This window comes from Maylandia zebra, linkage group LG1 (genome assembly GCF_041146795.1).
Source record: "Maylandia zebra isolate NMK-2024a linkage group LG1, Mzebra_GT3a, whole genome shotgun sequence".
Lineage (NCBI taxonomy): Eukaryota > Metazoa > Chordata > Actinopteri > Cichliformes > Cichlidae > Maylandia > Maylandia zebra.
In genome coordinates this window covers 43,574,295-43,590,861 of record NC_135167.1, presented here as the reverse complement: position 1 = coordinate 43,590,861, position 16,567 = coordinate 43,574,295, and the positions used below count along the sequence as shown (strand labels likewise).

General features: G+C 40.6%; 1 protein-coding gene across 2 annotated transcripts in view; it reads left to right on the top strand.

Moving 5' to 3' along the window:
* LOC101480351 (CD82 antigen) overlaps window positions 1-15,802 on the top strand; it is a 43,103-nt gene extending 27,301 nt beyond the window's left edge. For both annotated transcript variants that reach the window (XM_014411350.3, XM_076887083.1), the window contains exons 4-9: window positions 2,865-2,986; window positions 6,877-6,951; window positions 11,238-11,336; window positions 13,267-13,440; window positions 13,523-13,606; window positions 14,277-15,802. In XM_014411350.3, the coding sequence (XP_014266836.1) occupies window positions 2,865-2,986; window positions 6,877-6,951; window positions 11,238-11,336; window positions 13,267-13,440; window positions 13,523-13,606; window positions 14,277-14,354 (632 nt within the window). In that variant the 3' untranslated portion in view covers window positions 14,355-15,802. The remainder of the gene's footprint in view (window positions 1-2,864; window positions 2,987-6,876; window positions 6,952-11,237; window positions 11,337-13,266; window positions 13,441-13,522; window positions 13,607-14,276) is intronic.
* Window positions 15,803-16,567: the final 765 nt, after the last annotated feature.

Here is a 16,567-nt window from a genome sequence, read left to right as displayed (position 1 = left end):
TATATATATATATATATATATATATATATATATATATATATATATATAAAACAAAGAGAGGGAAGGTAGTCAGAACTGAGGGGATTGAACTACCAGAAGGCAACATTGCAGACATAGAGGACAGTTACAAGTACCTGGGGATCCCGCAGGCAAATGGGAACCATGAAGAGGCCACTAGAAAAGCTGCAACCACCAAGTACCTGCAGAGGGTCAGGCAAGTCCTGAGGAGTCAGCTGAATGGTAAGAACAAGATCCGGGCCATCAACACGCACGCCCTGCCCATGATCAGGTACCCTGTTGGGGTAATAGGCTGGCCAAAGGAGGAGATAGAAGCCACTGACATAAAGACAAGAAAGCTCCTTACCATGCATGGAGGGTTTCACCCCAAGTCCAGCACCCTGAGGCTGTACGCTAATCGGAAGGAAGGGGGCCGGGGACTGGTGAGTGTCAGCACCACAGTCCAGGATGAGACAAGGAACATCCAAGAATACATTGGGAAGATGGCCCCAACTGACCGAGTGCTCAGTGAATACCTCAGACAGCAGAAACCCAAGAAAGAGGAGGGAGACGAGGAACCATCATGGAAGGACAGGCCCCTGCACGGTATGTACCACCGGCAGATAGAGGAGGTGGCTGATATCCAGAAATCCTACCAGTGGCTGGACAAAGCTGGACTGAAAGACAGCACAGAGGCACTAATCATGGCAGCACAAGAACAAGCTCTGAGTACAAGATCCATAGAGGCTGGGGTCTATCACACCAGGCAAGACCCCAGGTGCAGGCTGTGTAAAGATGCCCCAGAGACAATCCAGCACATAACAGCAGGGTGCAAGATGCTAGCAGGCAGGGCATACATGGAACGCCATAACCAAGTGGCCGGCATAGTGTACAGGAACATCTGTGCCGAGTATAACCTGGAAGTCCCGAGGTCAAAATGGGAGATGCCCCCAAGGGTGGTGGAGAATGACCGAGCTAAGATCCTGTGGGACTTCCAGATACAGACGGACAAAATGGTGGTGGCTAACCAACCGGACATAGTGGTGGTAGACAAACAGAAGAAGACGGCCGTAGTGATGGATGTAGCGGTTCCGAATGACAGCAATATCAGGAAGAAGGAACACGAGAAGCTGGAGAAATACCAAGGGCTCAGAGAAGAGCTCGAGAGGATGTGGAGGGTGAAGGTAACGGTGGTCCCCGTGGTAATCGGAGCACTAGGTGCGGTGACTCCCAAGCTAGGCGAGTGGCTCCAGCAGATCCCGGGAATAACATCGGAGATCTCTGTCCAGAAGAGCGCAGTCCTGGGAACAGCTAAGATACTGCGCAGGACCCTCAAGCTCCCAGGCCTCTGGTAGAGGACCTGAGCTTGATATATATCATCCACAACACTACACACTAACTACACAAGACAACACATTAAGTACACACTCCAAACACGCTAAACGTCACAAATCTCTCACATCTCAAAACTCTCTCTCTCTCTCTCTCCGTCACTCCTAAAACTTCCCCCTCTTCCTAAACAACCAAATGTCATGGTGCCATATCATTTTTTGATTGGTTGACATTTTTCTACCAACACGAAAGGGCTGATTTTTGTTTGTTTTTTTATTTTTTTGGTCATATGCAGAGAGTGCTCGCTGCGCTGTCCTTAGACGTTAAACATGACGAAACTATTGAGAAAAAAACGCGTATATATCGTTTATCATGACTCTGGTTTTACCTCAGCCAAACAGCAGCGTTCATGCGATTGTTTTGCCGCCTTATCTCGTGTTGTGCCAAAAAGTTATCGCCCAGATTACTTACAGCTACTTCCGTGCAACTGATATAAGATGCAGTAAGCTGAAGACAGCTTCAGCCGCCTGTTTGTTGAAAAATAGTAACACGACCGCACCGCATTTTCTTGTTAGTAACGGTAACGGCGTTGTAACGATAGGAATAGTAATTATTTAGATTACTCGTTACTGAAAAAGGTAACGCCGTTACTTGTGCAGAGCATTATTAAATCTGCCCTGTGGGCTCCGTTATTATTGAGGTCATACTCAAATAAGTATTTAGATTTTGTTTTAGAGCTCACATGGGAACCGCAATACAAAAGCAGACTGGGAATCAATATTTTTTTTAAAGTTACCTGATGGGTTTGCAGTGTTTCCGATATTATAGTCAAACTTTAGAAATGTGTTCATAATGAAGAAGTGCAGTCATCTACTTCAAATCACCTTCATGTAGTTTGTTGTTTGTTCTTCTCTCAGTTCTGTACTATACAATGTTGAAATGTCAAAATGCTTCAGTTAATGGGAAAGTTGATCAATTGCAACACTGATAACAAGTCCACACAGTCTGTTTTACTTTAATGTCTAACTGTTGTGTTAGGTATATTTTGTATAACTCCCTACAGCTAGATTTAGGATGACTGGGAAAGTACTAACTCTTGTCTCACTCTTTTTGTTTTGTTTAATTAATGGGGCTTAGAAAGATCGAAAGTCTCTTAGATTATTTTCTGAATCTTACACGACATAAAAATCACTTTAGTAAATATCTAGCATTTCATGGCATACAGGAAAAAAACATTTACACAATTACTGTGTAATTCCAATCCATGGATGTCGGGATCTGGTAGGTCAGCTGTAACATTCTTAAATTCAGTCTGACATTTGATCACGTTGCTCGGTTATAGTTGAATAATGTAAACTTACCACTGTGATGAAATCGCCTTAGAAACAAGTTACAACTCAAACATGCATGTGTGACCAATGTGCTTTGCTACTTAAACAAAAAGCATAATGTATATCCTAACAGTATGGTAGCCATAGTCACACGCTCTGACAGCTTGCAGTTTGTAACCTGAGATCTCTGTTGCTGATCCTCAGAAAACTCCACAGATGTGAAGTTGGCATGCTACATTTTGATAGGAGTTGGAGCTTTCCCCATTCTCATAAGCTTCTTCGGTTGCTTGGGGGCCATTTATGAGGTCCGCTCTCTGCTGAGCCTGGTGAGTATGTGTGTGTACCGTCCCCATTTAGACATGATAATGAAAAAATATAAATGATGTAAAGGTTTTCCTGTCAATAGTTAACTTTTGCATCCTTACTGAAGACTAGTGGTGCAACGGATCAAAAATCTCACGGTTCGGATCGGATCACGGTTTTAAGTCATGGATCGGATCAATTTTCAGATCAGCAAACTTAACATAACTTATTAACTTATTTAAGTATTTTTTGCCTATTAAAAACATTCAACTCAAGACTCAATCCATGCAATACAGTACAGGGCTTTGTATCTACCACTCCGCTGTGATATAATGAGCGGTCACGGTCACGTAGCTTTCCGTTGCCCTGGAGGTCCACCCATTTGTAGTTAGGGCAACAGAAGATGCCTGGGACAGTTCAGCCATAACTTTAAACTTCTCCTGCTCATACATGCTTGGAACGATCTTGTCACGGAAGTGGACGCACAACGAGATATCATAGCGTGGCTCAAGCACGTTCATCACCGTTTAAACCCCTTGTTTTGCACAACAGAATACGGCCTCCCGTCTGCAGCTAACACCCCAGTAGCTTCTGTAACAGCTTTAGCCCGGTCGGACTGGGCAGCAAAGGGCTGCTTAAATGCCGCAACCTCCTCTGCTCCTCCACTTGGACCGCTGGCGCAACCGCTTGACAGACCCACCACGCGCACCATACACATACTTTTTTTCCTTCGTTTTTGAATCTTCGGATCACGTGCGTACCGAACCGTGGAGTGGGATCGGTTCGGATTATGAATCAACCGTGATCCGTTGCACCACTACTGAAGACCATTAGCTGTGTTACTTTCACACAGAGAAACACATCAAATGATATGTTGACAATTCACCTGGAAGGGAGGTTCCATCACCTGGAGAGAAGTTCACATCAGTGTTTCCCAGAGTTCAAATAGAAGACACAACTTGGCATTAGCTATTGAGAGGAGATTGTGCATCACACCCTTGTGGAGTAATAGCTGCAAATACATTACTGAGGGAGACAAGGTAGAAGATAGCTGAAGAGAAACAAACAGAAAGGACATCAAAACAGTGAGATCTGGACTTTGGTATCTGCACGTGCGCTTACCAAACTATCTACCAACTTCCATTCTATCCAATATCATCATTCAGCAGCTACACCCAGGCCAGAGTAAGGCTAAACCTTGTTAGTGTCTTGCATACTTGAAACATGCCACCGTGTTTTCCAGTGAGCACTTGTGCCCTTTTATCAGTACCGTTGTTATCCAGTGTTCAGCAGTCCACTGTAAATTTTTGTGGCTTTTTTTCTAGCATCTCTACAATGTTTCTTCTAAGTGTTGTGAAAGTAGTGATTGAGGCTTCACACAGCCAATTCTTCTTGATGATAGGAGACTTTGTCAATAAGCAGACTTTGTACATCATTTATTTACAATACTGTCAAAAGTTTTTCCCCCTTCCTGATTTCTTTTTTTTTTTCCATCTATTTGTGATATTTAAATGTTTCAGATTATAAAACTAAATATATCTTATATATAAGACAAATATAACCTGAATAAATTCAAAATTGTCATTTCATTTATTAGGGGAAATAAATAGGGCCTCATTTGGTCAGTTATTCATCATTTGTGATTCAACAGTAAGAAAGAGACTGGGCAAAAAATGCTTTCACGTGAGAGTTCCAAGGCGAAAAGCGCTGCTGAGCAAAAAGAACACAAAAGTGTATTTGTCAAAAAAACATCTCGATCCCAACATTTTGGGGGAAAATATTCTCTGGACTGAAGGTTTGTGTCCTGTTACAACTGGTGTTACATCTGGTATCTGGTTACTAACACAGTGTTGCACAAAAAGAATATTATGCCAGAGTCAAACGTGGTGGTGGTAGTGTGGTGTTCTGCTTTGCAGCTTCAGGAGCTGGGTGACTTGTCATAATCGATGGAACCATGAGTTTTGGTCTCTACCAGAAAATTCTGAAGGAGAATGACAGGATGTTCAAGTGCTCTTGGGTTAGGATAATGAGTCAAAGCACACCAGCAGGTTCACCTCTGAAGTTAGAATCTGGACTTGAATCAGCTTGAGATGCACTGGCAGGACTTTCAGCAAGCTGTTCATGTTTGAAAACCCCAGCAGGGCTGAATTAAAATAATTCTGCAAAGAGTGGGCCAGAATTCCTTCCCAATGATGTGAAACACACATTGCCAATTATCACAAATGCTTAATTTTAGTTTTTGTTGCCATTAAAAATCAAACATTTAAAACATGGTTGCATAGATGGATGGATCTGAAATTTAACAATATATTAAAAAAAAAAAAAAACAGGAAGGAGGAAAAGACTTTTTATCTTCATATTCTGTTTTTTTAAAGTGAGCCACAGCGCTCTTAACTTAAAGAATGGCTGCCTCAGACCAACAAACAAACAGCTCTGAGCACAAAAGCTCTCTCTGAGCTCTCTTTTCTCTGTTGGCTCTTGACGGAGGCGGTCGCACTTTTCTCCTTCTCCCTCTCCCTTATCTTTCCTGCTTGGCTTCTCATCTTTTGTATAGTCTTGCTTATTCTCTGACCCTCAGAGAGTTTCTCAGTCTTGTTCTCTAAAACCTAAAGAATTATGGATTTGATCAACTGGTCCCGTAACGGAATTGACACCTTCCTGGGCTTGGGAGAGCCCGAGTGTCCTGCGGAGACGTTTGCTGCCGGATACTGGATGGTCGGTTGCGTCGTGTGTCTGGTGACGCTCTCGATGGAGGACATTGAACGACATCTACCAATTCGGAACCATGATAACAGAGTTCTGGCTGATTGGAGCTGGCTCGGACCCGGCTTATCGAAGAACAAGAAGCGGCTACAGCTGTTTAAAATCCCACAAGGCTGGCCGACATGACAGACGGTTGGCAGGACTGTGAGTGCTCAGACTGTGTTTTGAACGCAATATAGATAAGATCTTGGAGAAGAACAAAAAGAATTGAGAGAATTGGTGACCAGTGACGGACATTAGACCAATTGTAAAAATTGGATGCAGTTGTTTGCACTAAACCCAATCATTGTAAAATATCCTGTAAAATAGTCAGATGTCTATTCATATTAATGTACAGAATTCACCTGCTTGCTGCTACTACTGCACATTCACCCAGTGTATATACTATATGTGTATATATATATATATATATATATATAATGTTCTTCCTCTACACCCCCCCCCCCCAATTTTTGCACATGTCGAGGAGCGTGTCAGGCTACATTTCACTGTGTGTTATACTTGTATAACTATGCATGTGACAAATAAAGAACCTTGAACCTTGAACTTGAACTTGAACTCATTCATCTTCACTCATGCGGCTATCCCACTGGCGCCAGCTGAAGGCCTGCCAAGGTCTAAGCTGACTGGAACAACAAAAATCTCCATGATAACAGGATTGTTGTCAGGACTCTTTGTTCCTCCTTTAAGGCCGTCCGCGTTGATCGAAGATTGTTGACTTTTGCTTAACCGGGTGAAGGGACACTTTCTCTCTTTTTCTGTTCTCAAACTGATCTCCCTGTTGGAGCTCAGTCTGGGGGGAGTTCTTTCTTCTCCTCGTCTTTCCTCGTGTGTTTCCTTTGCTATACCTCTCTGACCTGTCTTCCCCATGTGATGTTTGTGTAATGTATGTATGGTCGGAGGGTAAGATGGCGCTGGCACGGCTGGCAGCCTGGGGAAAACTGCATTTGGATATGGAGTTTATTTGCTGCTCTCCCTCTTGACAACAGTAAAACATAATAGAGGGATATGCTTGTGTATGTACCACTAACTAACATATAGAGGTGGGTCTGACTGTTCAATTTCAATTTAATTCAATTCAGTTTTATTTATACAGCTGTTCACATGCCCCTAAATTTTTGTATTCACTGTTCTCTGTGATCCTCCTCAGTACTTCAGCGTCATCCTGCTCATCCTCATCACTCAGTTTGCAGCTGGTGCCCTCATCTACTTTCAGAAGGATGTGGTGAGTGATGGCATTTCAAATATTGCAAGCTTGAGTTCATCCACATGCTGTGATAAATGTACCCACCATGCAAAGAAAAAAATCTACAGTAGCAGTGTTCAGACTTAGTTATTTAGTTTGAGGTATTTCAGCCAGAAGTAAAACACAGTGAAAGCTTCATGGTTAAGAATAGTTTTTAAAGTGTTTACTATTTGTTTTTTCTTGGTTTATTTTGAGAGATGAGGGTTGAGGTTTTCTTTAGTTTATATCAACTGCAAAGTCAGTCCTTTTGCCAAATACGAGCTGGGTACTGGGTGTCAAAGCGTTTTATACTTTACGTTTTATACTTTTGCTCAGAGAGCCAGGAGATTGTGTTCACACAGACAAATGAAAGCAGAACACTACAAGAAAAAGGACGTCAGCTTTTACTGTATCTGAACTTCTGTTGGAAGGTCTTCTCAGCCACTGTCTGCTGCTCAAGTCCAGGCCAAACCTCCTTCCTGCTATGAGTTATTTCAGTCATTGGTCCAACAATAAATGCTTAGCTGATGTGAAGTGTTAAATAATGGCATACAAATACTTTGTTACTGTACTTTGAATTTTCACGTGTCTCTGCTTTAACTGAGTAGTTCTCTTTATATTGACTCCCTACATTTTTGAACCAATATCTGTATTTCCTACTCTTTACATTTTCAGAACAGGCTCATTAATTTTGATTTGACAGATTTAAGGCTTCAAACATCAAACCGATTTGATCCTAAACAGCAACACATGAAAGGCAGTGCTGTACGTGTAAATCCCAGAGGATGTCACATAACAGGAGGCAAAACCATGCACTATAGTTAGAGTTGAAAGTGGCTGAGAGTTTTGATTTTTTGGGGGATTTTTTGTTTTTGTTTTTTGCACAATGCTGGCATGACTGCAGGTCATAAGCGGTATTTCCCGTCGCTTCGATCATAGTGGCCAGCCTTGTGGGGTTTTGACCAGCTGTAATCGCTTTCTTTAATCTTTGATAAGCCAGCGCCGAGCCAGCTCTGATCAGCAAGAACCCTGTTATCATGGTTCCAAATAGGTATAAATCTTCTATGTCCTCAATCGACAGTCCCGCCAGGAAAACGCTGTGCCAATGCTGCCACCCATCCATCGTTTATCCGGCAGGAAATGTCCCTCCAGGACAATCAGGCTCTCTCGAATCCTGGCTTCTCGTCGACAAAAGGGTGTCAATTGGGTTGAGGGACCAGTTAATCAAATCCATAATTCTTTAGGTTTTAGAGAACAAGATGGAGAAGCTCTCTGAGGTTCTCTCTTAAAGTTAGTTGAGACTAGAGAAGGACATGAGAAGCCAAGCAGGAAAGATAAGGTGAGGGACACGGGGAAAGATGCGACCGCCTCCGTCAGAGCCAAGAGTTTACTGGAGCTCACATTAGAAATGATCGTCAGTTATGAGTTGTTTTCCCCACACTGAGCCATTACAATCAGTTTTAGGGTTCCCCCACCTGCTGTATCCCACTTTAACCCTGTACTCATTTTCCTGTTTAGAAGCAAAGTCACCCTCTACAATGTAGGCAACAGAAAATAGATTTTAGATTTTAATAGATTTCCTTCTTTTTCTCTGCTCATTTCTATTTAATTGGTTCAAGCTGAGGACAATTAGAATAAAAAACTCTGACTAAAATAAAGTTTGTATTCCCACTTGCTATTTTGTTATTACATTAACATAACAGGTTCAGTTAACTTTACACAAATAAGCTGTTTAAAAAAAACATCCTCGAAAGAGTTACTTTTTTACTTTGAGTGCATTTCATTCAGTACTTCAACATTTACTGGAGTACTTTTTAGGTATCTGTACTTCTACTTAAGTGCAGAATTTTTGTACTTTTGCTACCTCTGCAGTTCAGTCTCTACAGACGTTGTTTTGGCTGGTGATTTATTCTTCCTCATAATCTTTATGTATCAGACTTGAACTAACTTCACATCTTGGGAGTTTGTAGTCATCGGGTGACTGAAGCCTATCCCAGCTGCCATATAGTGACAGACAGGGTTCAAACTGGACAGATCACCAATCTGACACAGAGAGACAGGCAACCACTCACATTCACACCTATGGGCAATTAAGAATCACCAATTAACCTAACCCCACAGGGTGTAGGTGTAGATAGCCTGGATCTTGTTCTTTTGCCTGGTCCTCTGCAGGTACTTGGTGACTGCAGCTTTCCTAGGGGGAGCTTCATGGTTCCCATTTGCCTATGGGAACATGTAGCTGTCCTCAATGTCTGCAATGTTCAATTCCATTCAATTTTATTTATGTAGCGCCAAATCACAACAACAGTCACCTCAAGGCGCTTTATGTTGCCTTCTGCTAGTTCGATCCCCTCAATTCTGACTACCTTCCCTCTCTTTGTTATCATCCAAGTACACTTCTCCAGTCCGAATGACATTGCAATGTCGTTGCGGTATATCCTGGTGGTGTGGATCAGCGAATCCATGTCTCTCTCTTGGCATACAGCTTTTTGTCATCCAGGAAGCCGGTGGCTGACAACTGCTCCGAAGTCAGTATCCGTAGTCAGTCTTGTCAGTGATCTCACTGAGGGGGTTGAGGCCTATGCAGAACAGCAGTGGGGACAGAGCATCTCCTTGGTAGATCCCGCACTTGATGGTGACTTGTGCTATGGGCTTGAGGTTGGCCTCCAGTGTTGTCCGCCACATCCCCATTGAGTTCCTGATGAATTCTCTTAGGGTTCTTCTGCTCTTGTAATAATAATAATAATAATAATAATGGATACTTTATTGATCCCCATGGGGAAATTACTTGTTTTTTCTCTGCATTTGACCCATTCACTCAGTGAAGCAGTGGGCAGCCCACTAAGCAGGCGCCCGGGGAGCAGTGTGTAGGGACGGTACCTTGCTCAGGGGTACCTCAGGGTAGCCGTTAAGTGGATTCGAACCGCCGACCTTCCGATCATGGGGCGACCACTTTACCTACTGAGCTATCCCTGCCCTGTAGGGATAGCTTGTATAGGTCATTCCAGGATCCAGCTGTGGGGCATCGAGTCATAGGCCTTCTTGTCACAATCCAGGCAGTGCACAGGTTGGTCAGTCTGGTTTTGCAGTCTTGGGTAACTGCTCGGTCTACCAGTTGCTGGTGTTTCGCGCCTCTGGTATTCTTGCCATTTCCTTTCTATGCCCCGCTCATGTATTGAGCCATGTGCCTGTTCATCTTAGCCACTATGATGCCTGACAGGAGCTTCCATGTGGTGCTGAAGCAGGTTATTGAGACTGGTAGTTGGATGGGATCGGCCCTTTCTGGGGGTCCTTGAGGATCAGGACTGTCCGGTCTTCAGTTGGCCTTTTTCGATGTCTCTGATCAACTAGCAGCAGGTTCATTTGTGCTGGCAGACGCTCGTAGGGTGCAGGAGCAAAACTGTATTCTGTTAGCAAAGAGTGTAAACTAATATAAATTCTGGTGAAAAGTTTGGATGCAAATGTCTGCTGTTCAGCCTGAACAAAAAAAAGAGGCTTATTTTGAGATAAAACATCTGCTGACCTGAAGAAGCTGACTGCTCCTACAGTCCTTCTCTTTTTTCTTTTGTCTTTTTGCATTCATAAACTTTTTGAACTTGTGTAAAATAAGTATAGCTATGTTTTCCAATTATTCTCAGAAGAACCTTTTTTGTACTTTCTTGCAAATGAACTGCAATATTTCTAAGAAAGACCTACACAATATGTTAGTCATCATATTATAAATGAAGATAAGATAAGATAAGATAAGATAAGATAACCTTTATTAGTCCCACACGTGGGAAATTTGTTTTGTCACAGCAGGAAGTGGACAGTGCAAAAGTTATGAGGCAAAAATTAGAATACAATAAGAATAAATACAGTACACAACTGTACAGAATAGAATAAAATAAAATACTATATACAGTAGAATAAAATAAAATAAATATACAATAAGATAAAAATAGAATACAAATACAAATACTATATACAACTGAGTAAAAATACAACGATGGGCTGTAAATATTGTTGTTATGATTGACAAAAACTCACATAGTCCTTCTAATTAATAAGATTTAAAACATGCCACATTGAGAAATTTTTATTTTACTTAGCGTCTGGCATAGCATGTAGTGAGGGCGTTTTAATTTAGTTCATTTGAATGGTATCCATCCAACAATATATTCACAAAAAGAAGACACAAAAGAGACACATTGGCTCAAACATGGATACAGTGTGGGCATATTACGCTGCCTATATGTTTATGGTAATACATGTTTCACCAACTCTGGCAGCCTGCTGTCTTTCAGGTCAACGAGCAGATCTCCAAGGTCATCACTAAGGTACTGGACAAATACTCTGGGAACAGTTCAATCACAGAGCAGGCCTGGGACTTCATCCAGACTAACGTGAGTTGGAAGCATGGACCTGAAATACAAACCCATCAATAAAAATATCTTCAGTGGTACAAAATGGCAGAAATGTCCTAGCTAGAAACTAGAAGCACAGGAAAGTCCATTTTTAACAGGGGGAATTTGATGCTTTACACTTTGTAACTATACAGTTAGACTTGTTCTTGTCAGCTGATGCTGGAAAATGCATTGAAAACCTAAATGAGACAAAGAAGACAAATTAACTTGAATTTACGTTTTCTAAAGAGACTAGGCAAGGCAAGTTTATTTGTATAGCACAATTCAACAACAAGGTGATTCAAAGTGCTTTACAGAGACATTAGAAACAAAAACAAATAAAAAGCATGATTTAAAATTGATTAAAACAAGCAAACAAACAAAATTACTAATTAACAAACAAACAATCAAAACAGATAAAATCAGAAATAGATAAAATCAGTAGTTAAATGTAAGTTTTGAAATTTAAGCTTAAAGTGTGGATTTGGTGCTTTATTCAAATGCAGCTGAGAACAGGTGAGTCTTCAACCTGGATTTAAATAAACTGAGTGTTTCAGCTGATCTGAGGCTTTCTGGGAGTTTGTTCCAGATATAAGGAGCATAAAAGCTGAATGCAGCTTCTCCGTGTCTGGTTCTGACTCTGGGAACTGATAAAAGACCGGATCCAGATGACCTGAGGGATCTGGAAGGTTCATACTGGGTCAGGAGGTCACTGATGTATTTTGGTCCTAAACCATTCAGAGCTTTATAGGCCAGCATCAGAACTTTAAAGTCTATCCTCTGACGGACAGGCAGCCAGTGTAAGGACCTCAGAGCTGGACTGATGTGGTCCACTTTTTTGGTCTTAGTGAGGACTCGAGCAGCAGAGTTCTGAATGAGCTGTAGTTGTCTGAGTGATTTTTTAGGTAGACCTGTAAAGATGCTGTTACAGTAATCAAGCCTACTAAAGATGAATGCATGGACTAGTTTTTCCAGGTCCTGTTGAGACATCAGATCTTTTATCCTAATAAGAATCTGTCTGAAATATATTATAAAATTTATTTTGTACTCTGAGCAATAACAATCTTAATTTCCACTGAGCTCAGGAGGTAGAGCAGGGCATTGGAAGGGTGCTCAGGTAACGTAGTAAAGGGTTATAAAAGGACCAGTACTTTTGCCTTTTACCACTTCTCCATCAATGTGTTTCCAAAAGAAGGTAATGTAGCTTAAAATAGCTCTCTAGATTTCTCTTTTCAGCCAGTTTCTTCTGAAATAATCAGATTTCATTTTTATATGAACAGATTCTGTCACTTGTGACAAAATAGCTTTGCAGTCTTGATAAGCAAAAATGACTTAATATCAACCTTTAATTTTCAGTAATCTAAACCTCAGTTATTTTAATCAGCAGATTTCCTGAGTTTAAATTTTTGCACTGTTAGTGTGTAGTCACCTTATCTCAACACACTTACGATATAATGTTTAATATAAGATAGCTGCATGTTGTAAATACTCCATTTGACTGCATTGTGTGGATCTTAAAGGCTTCCAGACATCTGTAATCACAGAAAATTCTCACACTACATGAGAGCAAACTGAGCATTTAACTTGTCTAATCCTGGTTCACACCAGTGTTTTCCAAGTGAAACAGTAACTAGAACTAAGGTTTGTGTGATGTCAGAACCTCCCCGGCAACATGTTGACATTAACAGGAATTTCATTTCATTTCAAAATATGAAAGTAGATTAATAACATTTGTAAATAAAATACTTTGATATTTTCTTCAGAAATGTTTACATTGGTGTTAAATTGAAAAACATGAAATCAGGCCAAAAGTAGCTGTTCCAGAATGATATGTGTCAACCCCTTCATCAGCCGTGCCAGTCAAACGTCCTTGAGAGTAAAACATTGGCTGTTACAAATGAAACCTGTGCTTAACTCTCCCCATCTGTAGATGGAGTGTTGTGGCTGGATTGATCGTACAGATTGGAGTGGTAACATGGTCATCGTCAACAGCTCGCAGCTGCTGTTTCCCTGCTCCTGCCAGAACATCTCACTTATTTCTGGAAACTTCTCTGACAGTGGATTCTGTGAGGCTAAGACACCTGACTGGCCTGTATACGATGTGGTAAATGGTGTTTTCCGTTCATCTCACATACTTGCTGTCTCTTAGATGCATTTCCAGTCAATAAGGTTCTTGTCTTAATCAGGGATGTGCCGCCAGCGTGGAGAGGTGGCTCCTCACCAACATTGGGGTTGTGTTAGGCATTTGCCTTGGAGTGACTCTTCTTGAGGTACAACGTCATTAACTCTCATTCACCTATAACTAGCTGGGTTTCCATGAAAGTAGTTTACAGAAACAAACAATATGCAAAATAATACCTGTTACAGTTCAACATCACTAAAGTGGCTTTTTTTGTGAAACCTTTGGATGTGTCTGGATTCTTTGTTAATCATAAAATGTTGTTAATTAAAGTCAAATACAATTTTAATAAAACAAGCAGCTGCACCTTCATGTCATTGTTGAACACACCGAGTAATCACTCAGTGAAGGCTGAGCAGTTCCTCTATTTACAGTGTTGTGACACAAAGCTCTGATGTTTTCTTTGCTCTCACACACTTTCATACACTTCTGTGGCGTTACGCTATGCAGAACTTTTTCACAAATTTCTGACAATTTTTTGTCACAAATATTTGTTTTGAAGAAGAAAAAAAAGGCAAAGTTCACCAACAATTATGTTCTTCGATGCAAAGTGAGTGGAATAAAGACTCTTTGTGTTATTAGTTTACTGTGTTTTTTAATGTTTGCTACTAAGAATAAGCTCATATCAGACTGGAGAAATCTTGGTAATTCCAATGTATTGAAACTGTAGATTGAGTTTGTTCAAGATGAACAATCTGAGTTGTTTATGAATAAATAACTTAAAAATGAGAAATTTCAAAGTGTCTTTCTCTGGTCAACAGCTGCTGGGGATGATCCTGTCCATCTGCCTGTGCAGGAACGTCCACATGGAGGATTATACCAAAGTGCCAAAATACTGAAGCTCAGCGGAGGAAGTTACATTACTGAACTCAAGAAACACACAAATAGGGAGCAAAGTATTTGGCGAAATTGTATCCAAGGGTAATAATGAAATATGTCTATTTTTTTCCTTAGATTTCATTCGATTTTATCCTCTAAGGCTTTTTGTCAGTCTGGTTTTATTTTAAAAACTTATAGTTTTGAACTTTGGATCAAAGCGCAAAGCTGAAAAATGCTGAGAGGACACTGGGTTAGAGGAGATTAATAAAGAAAGGTGTCGTACTGGAGGATTTCTTTCCCTGCCAGTGTTGCTGGTTTCCACAGTGCCAACTTGCTGCTGCATGCTTTTAGTTTCCCTTGAAAATCTGAAAGTAAACCATCTGTGCATCTGTAATAGTGAAGTGAAAATGGATTCACCTTTCCTTTGGAGGCATTAATGAGCAAAATTAGCCATTGAAATTTCAAAATTTTAAAACTTTCCAGTTTGGCCATCATGTTCGTTTTAGGTAAACAGCTGTGAGAAATTCAACCAATGGAATCATTTCAGAGATTTTACCCTTTATGGTTAATCATTCCAATGCTTTTGACAATATACTGTAAAAGACTGAATTTCGAATGAAACACAAACTATTGTTAGCAAATCATTCACAAAAATATATATGCATGTATCTCACATGATGGCCATTTGAAAAAGAAAAAGAGAAAAAGGAATTCCTGTGTTTGTATCTACTTCTAATGATAAGATGCCTGCAGCACTGTAAAAATGTCGAGAAAAGCAAAGTTTTGACGACTCTGGAAAGTCCACTCGGTGGATGTTTTGTTTTATTTTTATATGCCAGTGTTTTGAGTTATTGTGTAAAGTTATAGTAGTTTGTCTGGAATTTAAGTGTTTATTTGTAAGAATTTGAGTCCCCAAAGTATTCCTTCCAGTATTTTCTATGGCAGCAGGTCTCTCCTTCAATTTTTAAACGATGTTCTTTCCCATTCTCCTAATTGCTTTTAAGTCTGAAAATAATAAAGGAAATAATAAGGTACTAAAAAGATACTTGTCTTCTAAAAGTGTTGCAGTTTACTATTGGCATTTTTAAACAAGCAAATAGAGCCTTTTTAGGTTGAAGTATGGAACCTTGTTTAATCCAGACGTTTGAGAAGAGTAGCACATTAATTGTAACCACTTGTGAACTGTGTGACATGATGGGACTATTTTTTAGCACGGATCCTTGGCATTCATTTGTGTACAATTTTAATTTCAAGCCAGTATGTGGTTTTCTCAGTGGCCTGTTTTTTGTTTTGTTTTGTTTACAGTCGCATAAATACCATCCCATTAACCTTGTAATGGTTTCTAAGACACAAAAGGATACATCTGTTTAGAAGTACATGGCCTTCTTCAATTATAGCTTGTTGGTGTCATAAGTATGTACTCACAAATGGATTCATATTTCATTTTGCCAATAAACTGATTACAGTACTTCAGTGTGATTCCTTGTTGCTCACGATGTTGTTAATATATATATTTTAAATGTAGTGTAAATTTTTTTTCATGCTCTCTAAATGTCTCTAACTCAGAACTTCATCTCTGACAACATTGTTGTGGCTGTTGTTCTTAGATTAGACTGTTTATGCACCTACATAAGTTTATCCTGCAGTCTAAAAGACTGCATTCATTCTAATGACCAGCAGGGGGCGTCTCCTGATTGCAAATAGGAGCAATCAGGAGAATAGGAAAACGGCCCTCGGCCAGTTTTTCCTACATGGTAAAAAAAAATACAGTAGTAAATGAAAGAAATCTGTCAGCAAGACTCTTTGGTCTTAAATTATATGAAGTTAATGTGTAAAATTAACATAATCTATAGTTTAATAACTCAAAGTGCTTTATATAACATACCTCATCCTCCCATTCATTCAAGCAGCCTTTTATTTCTCTTCTCCTTAAGTGCTTTCTATAGCATACACGCTACAATGGATGGACTGGAGAAAAACTTGGGGTTAGCTGGAGCAGCCAGGGATTTAACAACTAATATTTTGATCAGTTGATGACCTGCTCTACCTCCTGAGGTACAACCAAGGCACCGTGTTTATCAGTCTCACGGCTTGTGCAAGGAACGCTTCCAGCATCCTGGTGGTTCTGCAGCTGATGCTCCTGTACCTCTTGCCAGGGGTGGTGGGGGTCTCTGATGATGGAGATAGCTCTGCGTATGCAGCACTGTTTGTAGATCTCCTCCAGAGACGAGAG